The sequence below is a fragment of the Caenorhabditis briggsae genome (assembly GCF_000004555.2).
Source record: "Caenorhabditis briggsae complete genome, chrX, whole genome shotgun sequence".
Classification (NCBI taxonomy): Eukaryota; Metazoa; Nematoda; class Chromadorea; order Rhabditida; family Rhabditidae; genus Caenorhabditis; species Caenorhabditis briggsae.
This window is the reverse complement of record NC_013491.2, coordinates 8,742,123-8,762,550: the sequence shown is the minus strand read 5'-3', so window position 1 is coordinate 8,762,550 and position 20,428 is coordinate 8,742,123. Positions and strand designations below refer to the sequence as shown.

The following is a 20,428-nucleotide window of genomic DNA, read 5'->3' as shown; positions in this document are numbered from 1 at the left end:
TGCGTTTTTTTCACCCTCTCTCTCTCTCTCTCTCTACGAACAAAAATAACTCTGCACCAGTATGTAACAACAATAAATAAGTTGTGTTTCTTCTCTTGCATCTTTTTTTCTCCCCACACTTCCGTCTGATCATTTTTTACTTGTCAGATCTGTGCGAAAGGCAGGAAGAGGGTCCCGAGTTGTTGTTCTTCTAGAAATCGAAACGTTTCGCCAAGAAGAAGACTGCTGTAGGAAGCTGGGATAAGAAGAAGAACACAATATATTACAACATACACACACAACCGATGCCTTCTCATTATAGCTCCCGAAGCATCGGAGGCAGTAGTGGGAAGCTGAAGAAGAAGATATGTTCAGATGAAAACGCGACTAACCTTTCGCATCGCTCTCTCGGTTTCTCGTCGCTCGAAATTCTTTTTCTCTTTCATATCTCCCTCCACTTCATTTATTGTTTCGGCACAAACCTGCCAATGATTTGAGGAAGACGATGCCAGGTGTGTGCATCCGCGCCGGTTTTTCTTATCCTCGACGGGCGGGAGTATCGCTACTCATTTTCGTTTTGAAATTTGTTGAGAGAAAGTTTTTTACGCTCGTGTTGAGAAAAATAGTGTATAACCAGATAGTTTACTTCTTTGAGATGGATATAACTGTGTAAACCACACGAGAATGTATGGGAAACGTGTAGGATTAATGAGAACCTGATATTTTCAATTATTAGGTTTATGTTGCAGATGTAACAATGGTTGGAAATATTGAACAGAGCATAGATAATTATATTAAGATTTTTCCAACAAATTTGAGAATCACAAAAAACTATCGAATTTCTAATTGAAGCCCATCCAAAACGTCAACGTTTAGCTCAATTATCTCGATTTCTGTTGATGATATCAAAAACTTGTCAACTGATAAATATTTGTCATTTTATCATCAACAATTTATTAGTTTACACTATTTCGATATCTTTGACAGGAATCGAGATGATTTAACGCAAAGTGCGTGTATAAGTGGTCCTTTATGAGAGAAATACAGTATATTAAAATCAATTTTTTTGGAAACAATCACATAGCACAAAAACTGAAACATTGAGGTTCAAAAAAATAATAAAATTAACCGTAATTCAAATATGCATTTTCTTCATATTCATATATTCCCAATTTAGCGGCAAGATATCATACTGTATCTTCTGGCAACTTCAAAATATAAACTTCACTTATTTTTATTGTTCTTAAGAAAAAAGTATTCAATTTCCAATCGGGATACTGTGTGTATGTGACCAGTGAATATCAGATGTCTCGTATTACCCCCACTCACACTTCGCTCATCCCCAACAATATATTGACTCAATTGATTTTCTTTGTCACCTTTCCTCCCATATCTATCTTCTTGCAGATTCTTTTTTTCTCTTTGCTCGGCCACAAACAAGCGAAACTTTTTTTTTGTTACGGGATCCTACGCTTCAAATCATCACACTTTTTCGAATGTAGTCTCACAAGGAGGGGGCAACTGATCTTTACCAATTTTACTAGTGCGATATCGAATTCAAATGTGTAGAAAAAGAAAAGCTTATAGTTTTATTTGCACATCGGTAGCCTCTCGAAAAGCCTTGAGGTTGGGTGGTGGAGGTTGAAATCACTTATTGTCCCTGGCTCTTAACCCAGCCCGCCATTCCATTTTTGCCCTAAAATGATGTCGGAAGAGCGTTTGGAGGCGCTTCTAAAAAGCGCGAAACTCCGTGCCAAACAACTTCAACAAAAATGTATATCCACTTATCAATATGCCATTCAACTATACACTGATGCCATTGAATCAGAAACTTTCGCGACTTATGGCCAACTTATTCTCCCAATCGCCGTTATGGTATCCGTAGTGCTTACTATTCTAATCTGCAGTGTGATTTGGAAGTTATTATATTACATCAACTTCTTGCAAGGTCTCGTTTTGAAATCGAACATTTTGAAACTCTCAACCTAACCAGATTTAATTTTTTCTTACGGAAAATTCATAAATGTCTATTTTCCAGTTTTGGGTTGGCTGTTTGGCGAGATGTTGTGGGTGATCCTCTCGTGGGGTCTCGTCGCAGTTCTCTGCTATTTTGCCCTCAACCATCTTGGCAACACCACCGGCGACGCCGCCAACACATCTTCCACCTTTGGCGGTCTGAATGCCGGGTAAGTAGTTTTGAATCTTGAAACAGTGTAGGTAGAGATTTACCCTCGGAGCTCAAGCATCGAGATTTTGCTCGAGAGATCTTATTGTTCAAATATTAGACACAAGAAAATAGAGGGTAAGCGCGTACTTCAACGTCTCACCTTTTTGAACATGTTTTTCGATCGAGGTGCAAGAAAGAAACAGAATAAAAATGACAAAGTAACCAACTTTGAGCTCTTTAGTAGAAAATAGTTGAGTTTGAGGTTCTAAGAATAGGCAATTAATTTGCAGGGTACAAAAATTTTGGGGTCATTGGGGTACAAAGCGTTTAAGAGTTGCAAAACCCTCAATTCGGGGATGCAAAACACCTTCAAATATTTGAATTTTGTACCAAAGAATTTCGAATTTTTTACCCTCCGAATTATTTGCCAAAAAAAGTAGGGCAGAATGTTTCGATTTATCTGGGATTTTCAGAGCACATTAAACTAAAATAGAGTTTCATTTTTCTAATTGGAAACTTTTTTGTGAAAATCCAACTAAGAAAGATACGTTTGTTTTCAAGAAACATAATTATTCATCCAGGGCTTATTACGAGTTTTTCGGCAACTTTTCGCTCACAAGCGACACATACCACAAACTCTGAACTACTTTTCAAACCGTCCAGTTTGAGCTCAATTATCTTAATTTCTGTGAGAGATATCAAGTTTGTCAACAGGGAAAACAATTGTAATATTATAAAAAGTGAATCTTTGATTGACAGTTTTTTGACATGGTTTACAGGAATCCCGATAATTGAGCTCAAAGTTGACGGTTTGGGAGGGAGGGAATACGATAGTTTGAACTTTTTAAAAAATTGTAAAATTTCGGTTCTACAAATTTGCCAATTTTCGACTAAAAATATTGAATAAAAATATTTTTTGTCGTGTACTGAAAATAGTTATTCTAGAAAAGGTGCAAATGGCGTAACTCATAGCTCAAGCGGCGAATGGTCGAACGAAATAGTTTCATGGCTTTACTCAAACTTCCACAAGGTACCAGCTCCAATGGATGCATGGATCAAGTCTCTGAACGAAGCTGCTAAAAAAGTCACTTCTCCAGTAATTACCTATTCCCTCTTCAATTTTCAAAAATCTCATGTTACAGACAAAGTGTGAGGTGCTTTTCGAGGGATTCGGAGATCATAGTGACGTTTCACAACCACCAAAGATTAGCAATGTTCGCGTCGAGCATGGCCCTAGAGATCATCTGGTATGCATATTTTTTCGTTCTTCAGTTTCCCATCCATTCAATTCGAATCTTTTATTAGACCGTCCGCTCGAACATCCATCTGCCGTGTGTTAAACTGCGGTTGGTTTCATCACAACGAACTCCCGAGAGAATGATTGTCTCGAATTACGACGTTTCGATTGTGGATTTGAGAGGAGAAGTGAGTAGTTGGCGAAATTGTTTTACGAAATAGAAACGGACCAATAAAAGTGTCTTTTCAGGTTGAGTGTCGTATGGCGTGCATTGCGAATCAATTGTATCTCATGGGATGTTTTAGTGGAAGGCCTGAAATGGATATCGAGTTGAGAAATACTGATCCAAGTGCTCAGTATCAAGTCTCGACTCCGATGGTAGAGGAAAGTATCAGAAGATGCCTGTTGTCAGCGGTTACCAATATTAATTTGTCCGAGGAGATGCCAGAAGAAAGAAATACATTCGCTGATACTTTCAGCAGAACCATCTATAACCCACCGGTAGGAAAATTCTATAATCAATGTATCTTCATATTTTTCATGGTTTCAGACCCACTCCCCAGCCGGAACCATGCGCAACTCTTATAACAACTATGATCAACAACAGAATCTTCACGTCGACTCTTACAACAACCATTCGAATCACAGATCCAACAGTCCATCAGGAGATGTTCCTGAAATGTTCAAGAAGCTTAACGAATCTCATGTAAGTTTTACAGAAACTTTTCTGAATCGGTTTTTCGGTTTTCAGTTGATCAGCCCATCCTACAACAGCAATTCTATTCCGAACAAAATGAGAATCAAAGTTATCAAAGCGAACCGTCTTGGGAAGGAAGTTTCCCAGCCGTTTGTGAATGTTGAGATGGACGAGCCCGCTCAAAAATACTCAACGACAAAAGGAATCAATGCTAATCCGTACTGGGAAGAAACTTTCGATTTGTGAGTGATTGAAACCTAATTCAAACAAGGACAAGATATCAAAAAGCGGATAGCTGATAAAATATTTTCGATAATATGGTAATTATTTTGTCAGTTGATCACTTGCTCGTATCTGTTACAGAAAATGAGATAAATGGGCTTAAAGTCAACGAGTTGGGAGAGAGGCATTCTATAATATCAGCGTAACTGGGATACTTTGGATTTTTTGCTTTAATTTGTTTTTTTTAGTGAAATTTCTCCAGAAATATATATTATTACGCTCACTGTACTAATAATTTTCTAAATTATTTTAACTTTTTCAGTGACTTGACCCCGGCCACAGAAGAAATCCTTTTCGAAATCTACGAAGGAAACGACAAATTCCATATAAACGATGATGAAGGATTCCTTGGCCTTGCTATTGTCAACTTTGAAGAAATCAGAAGAAGTGGAGAAACAGTTCACTCTTTGAAACTTCAAGGAAGACCATATCGAAAAGACGCCATCTCTGGGGACCTCACTGTTCAATTCGATTTCTACTATGATCCCAATCTTCTCACCGCTGGAAAACTCACCGACACTGTCAAGGTTACCAATCCAAATGGGTCGGAATTCCGAGAGACATTGACAACACACAGGCGACCAATATATGATCCACATGGTAGGTTTAAAAAACCCTCACGTTAAAAAAATCATAATTTTACAGACAACTTTGATGGACACGAGCCAATTATCCCATCAAAAACTACTACTGTCACAGTAAAGACCGTATCACAGACATTGAAGGAAAAACCGACTATCCAGTCTGTCCATGGATCCCTAGAAAACGCAATCGATCCAGCTACTCAGAAAATCATTGAACAGCAGTTGAAGAATGACCCTAAGACACGTGAACTTGAAGCTAAACTTCAATCTGTAGCTCAGAGTATGTCTGCATCCAGCACTTTGGACCGACCATCAAAGAATGGAAACAATGGACAGAGCTATCGTGATCACACTGCCCCACCAGAATTCCATGAAGAATTGGATGTCAGACAGAGTAGAGATAAGAATAAGAAAGCCCCGACCGAGAAGAGAGATCGCTCATTCTTTGGTGAGCTTAGAGATCGATTGAGTGGTAGACGAGGAAGAAGTCAGAAGAGGTCAAAATCAGTGGATCTGGAAAATAATCAAATGTTGGAAGAAGCAGTTTCTCTTCCACCATCTCGTGATCCAAGTAGGACCAGGTACACAGGTGAGACTTTCAAAAACGAAGAGAACACTTTTTACAATTTTCAGTATCCACGAATGACAAATATCGTGAGACACATTCGGTTGGTGGAAGAAGTGGAGAATCTACCAAGAGTTTATACCAGCATAGTACTCTTATATTAGAGCTGGATCATGAGAAACAGCCAAAGTGAGTGCTTCCTTGAGAGCTAAACAAATCAACGAATTATTCAGATACTTCTTGATCCCTCCAGCAATGCTCAATGAGCCAGCCGCGGCGAGGTTGATGAGAAAAGGGAAGAAGTTGCACATCTACAACGATCACACATTTGTGGCAGTCAAAGTTAAAGGGTAAACATTTCTCTGCTGTCTTGTGTAATGCTCATTTTGTTTTGTGTCCAATTTGGTCCTGCGTCTCATTTTATGTTTGTTTTCCAAAACACGATACTAATGTTAGTTGCAGCGGAGCAACGTGCAACGTTTGCCAGCAGCGGATCAGAAGCAGTTTCTCGAAACAAGCTTATCAGTGTAGAGGTGATTACATGATTACATTACAGGACGAAAATTTATCATATTTTTTGTTTTTCAGTCGGATATAGCTAACTTTGAAGTCCTGAAGAAATATTCCAAATTTTTCGATTTGTCTGAAAATTTTCGAGAACATTGAACAAAAATAGGGCTTCAATTTTGTAATTGACTCATTTTCTCTGCAAATTAAATAAAACAAGAAAAGGGGGTTCGAAGAGACGTAACTCTATTTTTAGAGCTATCAAAAGTTTAGCATTTTCGGCACTTTTTTATTTCGACAAATTTTTTAAAAGATTTCAGAGAAGACTATTTTCCTCTTGAAAAACAAAAATATGATTTTATGTTGTCCGATTTTGTACAAGAATAACTCATTTTCAATTGCTCACTTCAGACTGCAAAATGGTGTGCCACAAGACATGCCACTATAAAACCGACGCCTTCTGCACGCAGAGTACTGTATCCAAACTGCAAATGTAAGAAAGTATTTCTAAGTTTCCTGTATAAGTTTTTATTTTCAGTGCAAAGGATGTGGACTGGGCACACTACCTTAGTCATTACCAATTAGAAGAATTCATCTCCAGCGAAGGACTATAAAACTATGAAAAATATAAATCAAAAAATATATTGAAGAAACAATTACGCTTGCCGTCTGTCATTCATTCATATTTTTCTTAATTCTCGATTTAGAAATTTTATCAAAACTCATACCGAAAAAAACCTCAAAAACCTACTAGTTTTGCTCAAAAACTTTTTTTCATATATTTTTAGAACCCAAAACACCAGAATACAATTTCGTTTCACCTGTCCCTCAACTTGATGAATAACTCCAGCAGAACTTTTCAGTAGTCAGAAAATTTCTTATTTTTGTTTGGAGTAAAATTTTGTTGTGGTTATATTTTTCAAAAAAAAAAAGAAAGAAGAAGAAGCATTTAATGAAATATCATGATTTGGAATAAATTATTTGCAAGGTTGGCGTGTTCTGAGTAATCTCCTAAAAAAAAAGTTTCCTAAAACTTTTAGTTTTGAAGGTTCATGCATAACGCCCGAAGTTATTCAAGTAAATTTCCAAAACAGACGTACACACAAACACAGAGACAGACAGACAGAAAAGTTTCCATAGCCATCCATAATCATCATACTCATCAATCTTCAAAGAAAGACACAAGTTTCGTTGGCCAAGTCGTATCATGCGATGAAAAAAATTCTTTAATACTGAGAGCTAATTTGGGCGTCTTATTCCTTTTTGTGTTCTTATTTCCAATAAAGACACACGTCCCCTCACTTTTCCTCTTGATGTCATTGTGGCAGTCTGTCCGTTTTCTTGCTTCCTTGTCGTTTCTACCCGGACCAGAAAAACCTTGTCCCAAGCTCACTGAATTATTCCAAATTGAGCGCTCTTGTCCATATCACATTTCCCCTGTCGTTCAAAGAGCCAACCACGTTTCTTCATGTCTATCCGTTAGAAACCCCGCGCGGCGGAGCAAGGAGCCTCGCGCCCCATCATCGTATTCTGTTTCATTCGGCGTTTTTGACACACGTCGTCTTCGTGTGCACTCCAAATTGTTTCTTTTTCTTGTTTTGCATGTCTTAGGAATCTTAGTAATTGTCTTTAAAATTTTGTTTGGTTCTTTTTTGAAAACTAGGATATCACGTGCTGCGACAAAACAAAAATTAAAAACTTAAAATTCAAAAAAAAACTTATTTTTTATCAAATTCTGACAATAGTTTTAGAAACCATCAGAAATGTTTCTGTTGAACTTGTAGTTACTTCTGAATTCAAGAAAAAAAATCAAGTTTTTTGTGAAGCTACATATGGTTGTCGGAAAACTATGCCAATTTGTTTTCAGATCACAACACATTTCAAAAATCGAATAATCAATTCAATCTGTTTTTGTGCCAAAATTTACACGAAAGGCCAGGTGCCCCTCAACAAATCAAACACCACCTTCTTTCACGAACCAATTTTTTCAAATTGGACCCGAAAATAATTTTTTTTGGCACTTTGACCAACGACAATTCTTCTCACTCTGTGCATAGAATGTTTTGAAATTTTGAAAAGTTTGACTGTGAAAAGATATAAACTTCTTACGTTAGAAGCATACAATGATCATCAAAAGGCATTAGGTTGTCCCCGAGCCCACACTTCTTATCAGCATGCATTTTTTGCGTGTTTTACAAATTTCAATATTTTCCTTTTACGTCTTGCAGTTCCTAGTTCCCTTACACACTCAAAAAGTCTCATTTCCACTGACAAAGATTCACCCTCTTGTTTGCATGAGCTTTAGTGCGGTGTATCTCTCAAGTTTCTGAAATGTGCTCATCGTCAAGGCTCACATATCCTTTCGCATCTTCCTTCCTTCTTAACTAACGTAACAGACTTCCATTCTTTAAAACGTAAGAAAAAAAAACTTCTGTTAATCTCAAAGGATGAATAATTTGTCAAGTGGACCTCTTCAAAAGGGCCATCTTCATGTGGGTCTGACTGTCTATTCTCTCTATACGTCCCAAAAAGATATAATCTGTTTGAGAAGTTTCACTTTTGACGAGACGTTGACTCCTGAGAGCCCTTGTCAAGTAGGCTTCAGATATGCACACTAACCCTTCCTCTATTCTTTTCTTTATTTTCTTTTTTTCCTTTTCATCACATTCCTTTTTTTGGAAAGATTTGAAACACACATACTCATGTCCTTTTTTCAGTGCAAGCTCCATCTTCCTGAATTCCTCCCCTTGGTGAAATTTTCTGAGAAGTAGTGCATTCATTTTCTTGAATACTTGAGTGTTCTAGTGCTCGGACTTCATTTACCCAGATGGAGAAGACGCCCCACAACCATTTTTTTTCCATCGAACTAATGGGTTTTCCAGGAAAACCGGAGGGAAAACTGCATAAGATGAACGAAAGTATTTGGTCATCACGCGTCCTGACTAAGGTGACGTGACCATCAAGAAAATTAGAATGGCATCTTGTACTAGTACGGGAGCCTAGATTTTACTAGCAGATTTATAGGTTTCGGGCATGCGGAACAAAGGGCAATATGCCTTTTCTCCCCCGGAAAGCTAATAAAAATCGGTAGTGAAACGAGAACTTAACTACTGAGGACGAGATACGCTAGACAACCATTTTTGTCTCACCAAACCTTATTTTTCAGAAAAATATCTTGAATATTTTCAGTAGACATCAGACATGCTTCTTTTCTCATTAATTATTTATAACCCAAAAAATAGGAACTAGATAAGTTACGATGAAGTTAAGATGGTCAAAAATTTAGGTGTTGATTTATGAAGAGGTCTTTAATTCATGGAAAAAGTCTGATAATTTAAGATCAACACCAAGAATGTGCATATAAGTGGATTGAAATTTTTCGTAACAGGACTTGTACAGAATTTGCGTTTTATCAAATAAAAAGCTGGAATTCCTGATAGTCGTGCCACTCAAGAATTATCATTCTGCACTCACTGTTATCAATTTTTCATTTGATTTTTGTTTGTTCCAGTGCTCAGGAATCACAGTGCCGGCGAATAAGATACACAAAACAGATTTTCCAGATGATTTTTGGCCATTTTGATAGTTTTCAGGAAACTGTAGCTCAGCTGTCAATTTTCCAAGCGCTTTGAAAAGTTTGGAGGATGTGAAACAGGCCTAAATCAAAAGTTTTGCATTCACATAAGTTTTTGATAATTCGTAGTTGTTGCTATTTGCCAATTCTTGGAAAAACACTTTTTACACGTTTTCAGTACAAAAACGGGCCAAAAACGGGTGTCTTTCAAAAATCCTCTAATAGATGAAAAACTAGAAATTTTCAAAAAATGCTGTGAATGCAAAAATTTTAACCTAGATCTGTTTTTCCCCTTCAAACATTTTCAAAGCAATCGGAAATTTAACAGCCGAGCTCCACACTCCTGAAAATTGTCAAAATGGCCAAAAATTTTCTGAAAAATACGTTTTTGTGCATTATATTGACCGGTTCTATATTTGGAATACAGTACTTAGAAAATGTTTTTTTTTGGAGTAATTAAAATAATAATCTCCTGCTATTTGTTTTTTTTTAATTTTCTACTTTGATCATCTGACATGTGTTATGCATATATTCTCAAAAGCTCAATTTTTCCACTTCAAATAGGTTCATAGCGCGCCTAATGATGTCAATTTGTACATACATTTGAGCCGATGAAGTTGGCAAAGGAAATCCCCATTTACACGAGTAGAACAAAACATTCATATTTTCTAGTTTGGTTTTTTTTTGCCTGACCCGACAAAAACTGAAAATTCTGTATAGACATTTTTAATCAGGTTGTTGACAGAAGTAACACAGGAACTAGATTTCACTGAAAAATAACATCACAATATCTCTTTTCTCATTTCCGACGGCTTTTCCGTCGGAACTCTTTTTGGTTCTCTTTTTTTTCTTTGTAATTCTTTATTCTGCACTTTTTTTTCTAACCAGAACAAAGCTTCCTAGCTTCTTCCTACGTCAGAAAGACGACGATGTTTTTTTTTTTCAAACTCATTGTCAGAATAGTGTTTGCTCCTTTCTTTCCTTCTTCTTCTTCTTTTTTTCTACTTTTTAGTTTTTCGTGTTTTTTTTGCCTTTTCGAAATTTTCCGCAGTGAATGATTTCGAAGAGAGACTTGCTTAAAAGTCGACAACCTCTTCTCAATTGGAATTTAGAGAAAATAAAATCCAATCAACGGCTTATCCTTCTCGTCAGCCAACTTATACCTTTTTCTTCCAATTATTTAGGTGGGAAAAGGGTGTGGTTTGAAGCACTCCGAAAAAAACAAGAAGGAAGAAGAAAAGGGGTGGTGCTTGGTGGGTGAGCTTGTGCATGGACATACACGTCAGATTGAGAACGAGACCCCGCCCCGGGTTTTTCTCGTTCAGACACGCAAGGGGCGCAGTTAATTGAATTTCGCACCGGCGCCTGCCCGAAATCATTTCGGCACTTAAAAATTGCATCTCACCACGCCTTCCTTCTCTCTCATTTTCTTCCTTTTGAAACTCTCGAAATTCATTGAGACTACATCTCTTCTTTTTCTCTCACTGGTGTTTCTTTAGCTTTATTGATTTGAAATAGAATTTAGTAATATTGATCTTGAAGTTTTATATACAGTAAGTAAGATATTAGTAAACAAATTTTTCAGTAGATTTTTGGCAGTCTTTCAAAAATCGGTAAATTGCAGAGAGACTAGGAACTTAAAAATGGTCGAAATGGCCGAAAGGGAACTGAAAAATAAGTTTTTGTATATCTTACTGACCTACTGTATATTCTTTTTTTATTCTGAGTTATGCTGCTTTTGTGCAATGTGTGGCAAACAATAAAAAAACCGGATTTTCAAATGTTGAATATCAGAAATATCAGAATTTTACAACTTTACCAGGTATTATTCGGTTAAGGAAATTATAAAAATAAACGAACCTGAATTTTTCTACCTTGTCTAAATTTTATTCCTAGTCGGTATATTTCTTACCATAATTTTGAATTCCTTATTTTTTTGTATACCTTGTCACATGCACTTTTCCAGCCATGGCGGAGTACAAACTTCAATACTTTAACATGATGGGAAGAGCTGAGCCAGCACGGCTCATATTCGCCTACGCCGGCGTCCAATATAAGGACGAAAGAATCGAAAAGTCCCAGTGGCCGGAAATTAAACCAAGTGCGTAGGTTTTCTTTTTCGGAAAACAATCTGGTTTTTTGTAGGGTTGACGTTTGACTCTAGGAAGAAAATTTCCTATCTAATTTTGGGATTTCAGCGACTCCACACGGAAAACTTCCAGTTCTCCATGTCGACGGGAAGCAACTTGCTCAAAGCCGTGTCATCGAGCGCTACCTCGGCAAGGTTTTTGGTGAGTGAGAGAAAAACATGTTTGTAAGAAGAAAAAAGCCCAAAGGTGTCTAATAATGGGGGCTTCAGGGAACGGCTATTAGCCGGAACCTGTCAGTGGAAAAAAACACCTCTGGGAAAATATGTTTTACAGGGCTCGCTGGAGAGAATGAGTGGGAAACTGCCAAGATGGAGGAACTTCAGGCGTGTGTTGAGGATTTCCTCATCGAGATCCAGCCGTGGTTCAAAGAGCAGGACAATGCCAAGAAGGTATGGAATCTGATACTCCGATGACAAATAGCAAATTCTGAGATTTGTTTAGGTGGAAATCTTCAAGCAGCTCATTGAGAGCACCATCATTCCATTCATCACTGCGTTCGAGAACATTCTAGTTACCAATGGAACCGGATACTTCGTGGGAGACAAGGTAGAGTACTGTAAAATATGATTGCTCTTTAGAACGTTTTTGGATCTCTGTAGTTTTACATTTATTTTCAGTAACAATTGAGAATCTCTCACTTATCTTACACTATGTTCTCATAATAAATTATTCTAGATCTCCTACGCCGATCTCGCGATCTTCCACATCTTCTGGTTCATGAACTCTAAAATCCTTCCGGGAGCACTTCGCAAGTACCCAAAGCTCCATGAGTTTGTTGAGAAGATTTCTGCGATTGACTCCATCAAGCAATGGATCAACTCTCGCCCAAAGACAGAGGCCTAAATATTGTCTTATCATTTCTCAATTCAAAATCTCTCTGAAAACTAAAAGTAAATATTTCCAAAGAATTCTAAAACGCTCTAGTGATCAAAATTCAAAACTGAGCTGTAGATTTTTGATCTTAATTCATCTCATCTGCTATAAAATCTATTCTGCTTTAATTTGAAACGAAAATGTATTTAAAATTCTTTTCCAACCCCAACCAAAAAACCTATTTTTCCTATTTTCATCCGATTTACAAATAGGCAACTGTAATCCGCTACATTCCGAATTCAATCCTTAATCTCTTCCAATTCTCGAACAAGATTCTATTCCTTTTTTGACACAATTTCACAAACTGAACGAATAAAACAATATGCATTTGGGAATGCAAACTCTGTTTATAAATAAATTACCTCGTACAAAACACAAAAGGATCTCAAAAGGAACTACAAAATATAATTAGAAATCCAAAAAAAAAAAACGTAAAACTCAGAATCCTGGTGGCAGCTCATAATGAAAGCGGAGAAAATCGTAGTAAAACATTTTGACGATGAATTCAAGCAGGTATGGGGATTTCATGAGTCTGAAAATTTGTTAATTTAAATGAAATGGTGAAATTGTTCTCACAGACTTACCTAGAGTAATAGAAGCGTTTAGCAGGTGTACCCGTTGTTGAATGACTTGATTTTTTGTAGATAAGCTCGTTTTTGATGAACTCGATAGATTTTTCCGGAACCTGAAACCGAACTTTCAGAATTTTGTTAACACGAAAATAATTTCTCACGTTTTGTCTTTCTAAGAGGTCTTGAAGCTGTGGGACCATTTTGTCCTCTGCGTTTCCAGAGTATTGGATAAACTCGAAAAATTCAAATTCCTCATTTAGGCCGCAGTGCCAAACTTGTGGGAAGAAATGAGCGTCTTCCATTGTTCTATGCGTTTTCCGTTTGTACGAAATCTCCATGAGCCGCTTATACTCGGTTTCTATGAAACAGGTCATGTTCAACCCACATCCATTGCATTGTGTTTCATTCTTCAATGCAAGTCTAAAAATTTGAAATTCCACTTTTGAACCAAATATTGAAAATGGTACCTAACACATCGATCTACATAACCAGAAACAAATCGATCGATTGGATTTCGAGTTACCATTGAAAATGTCCAGTCATGTTTCACATACGAAATGTTGAATGCGTCGCGTACCGAGTTCACACTGGAGAACTCGTTTTGGTTTTTGCATAGTCTTAAAATCGTTGAGATTAACTACACCTATGCAGTTATTAATCTACCTTCCGCTAAACTCATCATCGAAACTTCTACCGGATTTTTCATACTGGGTTTCATTGTACAGGTAACACATTGCACCAGTCATCATTGTAGACATGGATTTCTGTACGACACAGTTCACCATTTTGTATTGTGGGGCAACCTGGGAGTGCAAATTAAACGGTTTGAAATACAGGATAAGTCAGGTACTCTAATCATTGTCTCATATCTACGGTTGAATGGTGCACAGGCTAATTTCTGCTTGCAAAGGGCCTTGGCGGATATGTTCCGACTTCTTGGTGGGAGATCCTGGAAATTTCAAAAATTAGAAAAGTAAAAAAAACCTTACATAAAATGACTCCCAAGTGTTACCCTTGAAAAAAATGGAGACCTAGATGGTTGGAAAGAGCGTAAAAAGTTATCTTCGAATCCAAAAGGAATTGTTGATAAAATTTTTTTTGGGGAGTTATGGCCCAAAACGTACCAAAAAATGGCTATAGGACAACGAGTTCAAAGCAGCCAAGTGCCAAAAATCGACTTTTTTTGGCATAACTTGTGTGAGCATGATTTCCCCCGGGGTGTTGATATGTTTCTATAGTAAATCAAACGTGCTGAATTCAATGGTCATAATAAGAAAAAAAGTTAACTTGGGATTTTTGAGATATTGAAAAATTCTTCGGTTTTTTCAAAAAATCAATAATCCAATCAATGGGAAAAAAATCAAAATTTTTTTTTTTCAAAAGAACAATAAATTGTCTATTCATTTTTTTAAAATCTTTTACGCTCTTTCCAATCATCTAGGTCTCAATTTTTTTCAAGGGTAACACTTGGGAGTCATTCCATGTTAGCTTGTTTTTGGTCCATGTAAATTTAGTCTGTAACATTTACAGTAACTGTCAAAATACTACTGATTTTATCTATCAATGTCATGCTAAAAGATATAGAATACCGAAAAAAAATCCTTTCATATTTAATATACCGTAAAACCTGTAATAAAAGGGCTCTCACACTCTCAAGTTCGAGTAAATCAAGAGGCATTATGCAACACATTTAAAAAATTATCCAACTGACAAACCACTAATGATATTATGATAAAAAATTTATCAGTTGACAATTTTTTAAATATTTTTGTCAGAAACCAAGCAAATTTGTCTCAAAGTCAGAAGTTAAGGAGCCCTCTATCACAGGGATTCTAGAATGTTCTGGTCAATCGAACGATTCTGTAATACATTCTCAAGAGTTGATAATTTCAAAAATAAGTAAAAAATAAATAAAACTAGAAACTCTTGTCGGTATTGTACCTTAAAAATTCGAAACTTCATTAACAAAAACATTTATTTCGAAAAACTATTGTTACTCGGATAACTCGGAATTATTCGGAGTCATAGAATATGGAATTTTTCCACTTACATGAGAATTGGCTTTCACAATTTCATTCAGGGCAAACATCCTAATCTGCTCTGCCCTCATATCACGAGATTTCGGTGCTACCAACATTGTTGCACTCTGTTGCTCGATCGGTTTCACATACAAATACAGAAATAAAATACTCGCAGCCAATGTTAATGGGATCAATGCTACTTTCAAAATATACATACCGTCGATTTCAACTCTTTCCGATGAGTCTGATTTGGCTGAGGACATATTTTACAAATGACTGAAGTTGTACTCATCCACCAAAACGATCGAAAAAAGAGATTTAGTGTTAAGTCTGTAATCTCTATGATGTCGTAAAACACAATGGGAAACCAATAAAAAAAGTTGTATTATATTCAGTTCATAGTTTGATAATTGAAGATCAAATGATACAAGATATGAATTATGACACTTTTGATAACTTCAGGAACGTGTTGTCAAATTTTTTATACTTCTAGAAGCCCTCGGGAAATGGGTAATTGAGGATGACAAAGTCGTGGTAGAACATTCTTACAACATATTCCATTAACAGTGGATTTTCTCGCAATCTGCAAAAACAAATTGAAGCGCCCTTTTTCGTTGTTTTACATTCTAGAATTTCACAAAAAGACGGCGGGGTCAAGACCACCCCAATGTGCATCACCATCACCCATTACCGCACTCTATTTGGACCCCCACTAAAAAGAGTCGAGAAAAGTGGGCGTGTCGCGGAGAATAATGTGGTGATTTCTAAGATGCCACTCATTTCCGCTGGTCCCCTCCGGAATTTTCTTAGGTCACAAGTTTGTCAAAACTCTACGGACTGCGTGAAATCCCATTTTGTCTTATTTAGCATAAAATACCTTTTTTGATAGAACTCTCGTGCTGGCGAGTAGGCAGTTGTATGTGTTGTTTTTCGATTCTTGGTGAGCTCATCTTCAATGAACTCTAATTCGTTTTCAGGTACCTGAAAAATCAAATAATTCCTAATAGATTTGTGACAGATGGGAGCAAAACGTTTGTGAAAAATAGGTCCCACCGTTCACACTACATTTCTATTTTTTCAGACTTCCGTTATTTTTACTTAGTTTCACTCTAGTGAGAGAAAAGTGGCTTCATGATTGTTTATGTTCCAAAACAATCCATTTTGCTTTTAATGAGTAGCTGCTTTTAAAGAAACTAACCCCTTGACGTCGGGCAATTTTGAACAAGTCCTCCATAAGTTGTTGAGATGGGTCACTGGAATATCGGATGAATTCGTATTTGTGCCTCATTGATCTAATATCACATCTCCTGAAAAACAATGCGAGATGAATTACGGTAGTTCAGAAAATGATTTCCAATTGTTTACGAAAACAGTAGAACCTTTTTTCAAGTTTTGAATTGTGTGTTTTTTGTATATTACTAAGACTTTCAAAATCAAATTCAAATGGAGTTTCTATTTTTCAAACAAGGTACCAATACCTTGAAAACCCAGATTTCGATGAAAATTTTAAGTTAAGAGTAGTATTTTTCTTGCTAAACAATGGTTTTCAAAGACGATTTTTTCAACCATATTTTAGAAATTTTCTCAGCTTTTTTTTCAATTTTCAAATGAATCCTAGTGTTCGAAAACTTCGAAAAAATGAAAAGAATTTGAGTTAATGTCTGAAATCTCAAATTTCGTTACACTCGATGTATTAAACTTCGATTTTCTGACATTATTCGACTGAAACCAGCTAGCGGATTCTAAAATTTTCAAATGTGCCTAGATTGTCTATCCTTACCCTATCCTGAAATATTAATAATAATCTGGGTGGACAAGGTGTTGAAGTTCCCTTATGAGACTTTTAGAAACCAATTGGATTATTTGGCTTTTTCGTGACTAATGCTGAAAAACAATCTTGAGAATTTTCATCCACCGTTTCAAATCTTCCCAAGTTTTACATATTTCGTCTGAAATCCAAGAAAACAAGGAAGATTCTTTACTAGATGTTCCAGAAATCTTCCTGATTTGAATTCAGTTGAATGGAAGAAAACTAAGGAAATTGGATTTTATTCAAAAATAGGACTTTGATGAGACAAAGACATTTTGTCCCGCTTTCTTCATCTGACGCAGAAGTTCTGTTATTTTTGGGAGTTCTGGATTTTCTCATGTTCATTTCGCTATTGAATTTATATGCTATCTCTCTAACATAATTGAGCTTTCGAATTAGCCGAAGCCGTTTAGAGTTCCTTGATTCTTTAGATTATATTCCTTCATTTTAAATCTTTCTCTCATTTTTTGTCCCAAAGCGTGAAGTAGATATCATCCACCAACAAAAAAAAAAAGAGAATCTCAATAATTCACGAGAATCCTTCCTTTTAGTATTCGTCTCACCAGTTTTGCGGATAAAAGTGTCGATCTTCAAAAGTGTTTGTGAGAACCCCTTTGATGGCTTGCTTTTTGAATCTCTCATACTCGCTCAAAATGAAGCATGTCATATTCTTATCGCACCCATTGCACGGACTGGACCCTTCCGCCACTCTGCAATGACACAATAAAAGGAAGTGAGAAAAGAGTTTGAAGATGGGGGCATTTTGGACTTTTAAACAAACCTTATACATCTATCCACATAACCCGATACGAATCTGTCAATGGGGTCGCGGGTAATCATTGAATAACTCCATCCACCCGTTTGACTAACATTGTACTTTTTTTGAAGACTTTTCAAGTGTCGAAATGTGTTGTCCCCTCGGCATAGTCTTAAATTTTATAGTAGGAATACACTCCCGGCGACATTGTTTTTGAAACTCACGCAGCTTTATCCCACTCTGACATGTTCATCTGCTTGTCAACTTTCAAATAGTAATTTCGATTGTACAAGTAGCACATAATACCTGTAATGACTGTAGACATACTTTTGTGAACACACAGTGAGCCATTTTATAATCCGGCGCGACCTTAAATTGAGAAGATTATTGTGATCTTTGTCGTAGTGTTTTGTTCTCACTCTGTATCTAGTCTCGTGGCGCATAAACGGTCGAATACAGTGATCTGTGTTGTTGCAAAACTCGTGGGCTGATCCGTTTAGAACTCTAGGTTGGATTGTCTGAAAAAGAGTGAAATGAATTTGAACATATTTTAAGGAAACAGTGTTTTTTGCCTGAGAAAGTGAAGATGGAAAGTAGAATGAATTTTTAATTTTTTTATGGCTATAAAAGTTGATCGAAAACTCAAACTCATTGGGGAAGAATTTTCTAGGCCACCGGCTGAGCTATGTGATTGCCGTCAATCTACACACCAGAAATGCACTAACAGAAGACCACACATTTTGAAATAAAGCTCAATTATCTCGGCTCCAATAAGAGATATTAGAATGTTGTCAATATAAATTTAATTATTTGGCAACGGTCAAAGATCTCGAAAAATTATCAACTGATGAAACTTTTGCCATAATATTTTACCAACACTTTGTTCATGGACAACATTTTGATAACTCTTGTTGAAGCCGAGATAATTGAGCTTATTTCAAAAATTTTGAAAAAATTGCTTTCAGAATTTTCTGCGTTTTTCAAAATGTTTTTATTTTCTACTATCTGATTTTGATGTCATCTCTAAAAATCCCTAAAACTGCAATGTTTTTATTGAATGGTTTCAATTTTTGAGATTCAATAGTCTAAGTTCTAGTAAACTGAGAAGTCAAAAAAGTTATGAAAAAAAAATAATTTCGACTCACATCAGTGTTTTGCTCAATAATCTCATCCATATTTCGGTAGAGACTAAAAAATGTTTTCAGCTGTTTCTGCTTTTTCGGTGGATCCTGTGAATCTCCACTTGTCACAGTATATGTTTCTGATTGCCTAATATAGCGAGTATAAGAATGCATGACTTCCGTTAAAAGAATTGCAGCACCTAGTACAAATAACACAAAGCCCAGTATTCTAGGCACTAGATGGGTCATTCTTGCAGGTCTGGGAGTAGTGAAGAATTTCAGTATTTCATTCCGAATTCTCCAGTGGGCGTTACCAAAACGCTCTTTGAAAGTAGTTTAATCCCATTTTTGGTATTGATCTATTGAGATCAGGTACAATTATGAATGGACAAAACGGCCGATAAATCTTTCACCCACGTGAAGCAACCCCTCTTCCAAAAAGGTTTTGAATTTTGAGTGGGGATTAATAGTTTAGTTCATGTTCTCTCACAATAAAATTGTCTATTGTGTTGATACCGATCTTCATAGACCATTCTGAGTAATTTATTTGATCTTTCGCTGAACAAAAAACAAAAATTGAAAAGTCCCAAATCGGTTCTTTGCTTCAGTGTTGGCTTTTTGGCGGTGACAAAAAAGGACAAATGACTCGGAACTCAAAGTTTCAATTCCCTCGGAACAGTTAAGAGACACCAATCCATTTCTCACCAGGAAAAAAAGAAAAATGGGAAAACAGCAAAATGTTGCGATTCTGGGCTCTGCAAGACATGTCCGAAAATGTGTCGTCTCTTTCAACGAAAAATTTGAGGGAGAGGCTCCTGATTTTTCTCCAGGGACCGGTTTATCACCTACTTCGGTCACTTCATATTTTTCAAACAGCGTGTGAATGTGAGGACCGTTAGTTTTTTTAGATTGGCTTTTTACACGTGGAACCTATGGCGATGAAAAGCGAACGGCAGTTTGAATTTCAGAAATAACAATTTTTCGCCTATGTGTTCGTTGTTTTCTATTCTATCACAACGCATTTGACCTTAATCTGTTTGAAAAAATCTCGACTCGTCTTTCGTTTCGTTTTTTCTTCTTTTTCTTTTTGATTCAAATTTCGAACACGTTTGGTCCCAACAGACAAGTTTGTCACAGAGTCTTTCTCACAATTTGTTTCTCATAACTCTGCGACATTTTTCTCTTTTCTCCGTTTGTTCGATTTTTTTGCCGACCATGAGACTATGATAATCAAATTACCCGGTGGGTGATTCTTCTACTAGTAGGCGTCCATATTCCTAACTTCCGTGTGCACTTCTCACTGCTCCAGGCACATCTCCATTCCCATTTAATTGGTGTTTTGACAATTGTGGTTTTTGAGTGCATCGAGAAATTTATACTGGTTAATAAGATGTTCTAAGAAATCTTAGAGAAGATCTCTTGTTTTTTATTTTCTTTTTTACAAAGTTTATGTTATCCCGAAAAAATGCCGTTGAAGTCAAAACCCGGAACAAAATCCAATCCAGGTTATAAAAGATATTTAGTGAACCAAA

At 36.5% G+C, this 20,428-nt stretch overlaps 4 protein-coding genes across 4 annotated transcripts; 2 read left to right on the top strand and 2 right to left on the bottom strand.

Moving 5' to 3' along the window:
* Positions 1-1,680: 1,680 nt before the first annotated feature.
* Positions 1,681-6,632, top strand: CBG14248 (the record flags this gene model as incomplete). Its single annotated transcript, XM_045239502.1, has 14 exons — positions 1,681-1,932; positions 2,041-2,165; positions 3,092-3,242; positions 3,289-3,393; positions 3,452-3,571; positions 3,633-3,884; positions 3,934-4,322; positions 4,625-4,962; positions 5,008-5,535; positions 5,580-5,700; positions 5,745-5,861; positions 5,968-6,044; positions 6,430-6,511; positions 6,557-6,632. The coding sequence occupies 14 exons, from the start codon at positions 1,681-1,683 to the stop codon at positions 6,630-6,632; spliced, it is 2,733 nt and encodes a 910-aa protein (XP_045095373.1).
* A 4,928-nt stretch (positions 6,633-11,560) lies between these two features.
* On the top strand, positions 11,561-12,585 carry Cbr-gst-11 (the record flags this gene model as incomplete). The annotated part of the gene is made up of 5 exons (XM_002644356.1): positions 11,561-11,693; positions 11,791-11,883; positions 12,016-12,131; positions 12,184-12,288; positions 12,418-12,585. The coding sequence occupies 5 exons, from the start codon at positions 11,561-11,563 to the stop codon at positions 12,583-12,585; spliced, it is 615 nt and encodes a 204-aa protein (XP_002644402.1).
* A 468-nt stretch (positions 12,586-13,053) lies between these two features.
* On the bottom strand, positions 13,054-15,471 carry CBG14246 (the record flags this gene model as incomplete). The annotated part of the gene is made up of 7 exons (XM_002644355.1): positions 13,054-13,147; positions 13,200-13,300; positions 13,349-13,607; positions 13,655-13,804; positions 13,851-13,990; positions 14,038-14,136; positions 15,238-15,471. The coding sequence occupies 7 exons, from the start codon at positions 15,469-15,471 to the stop codon at positions 13,054-13,056; spliced, it is 1,077 nt and encodes a 358-aa protein (XP_002644401.1).
* Positions 15,472-15,697: 226 nt separating this feature from the next.
* CBG14245 lies at positions 15,698-19,145 on the bottom strand (the record flags this gene model as incomplete). Its single annotated transcript, XM_045239501.1, has 9 exons — positions 15,698-15,791; positions 16,086-16,189; positions 16,407-16,515; positions 17,582-17,728; positions 17,800-17,946; positions 18,000-18,081; positions 18,117-18,144; positions 18,195-18,293; positions 18,921-19,145. 9 exons carry the CDS (start codon positions 19,143-19,145, stop codon positions 15,698-15,700), a joined length of 1,035 nt encoding a protein of 344 aa, XP_045095372.1.
* Between the last annotated feature and the right edge of the window lie 1,283 nt (positions 19,146-20,428).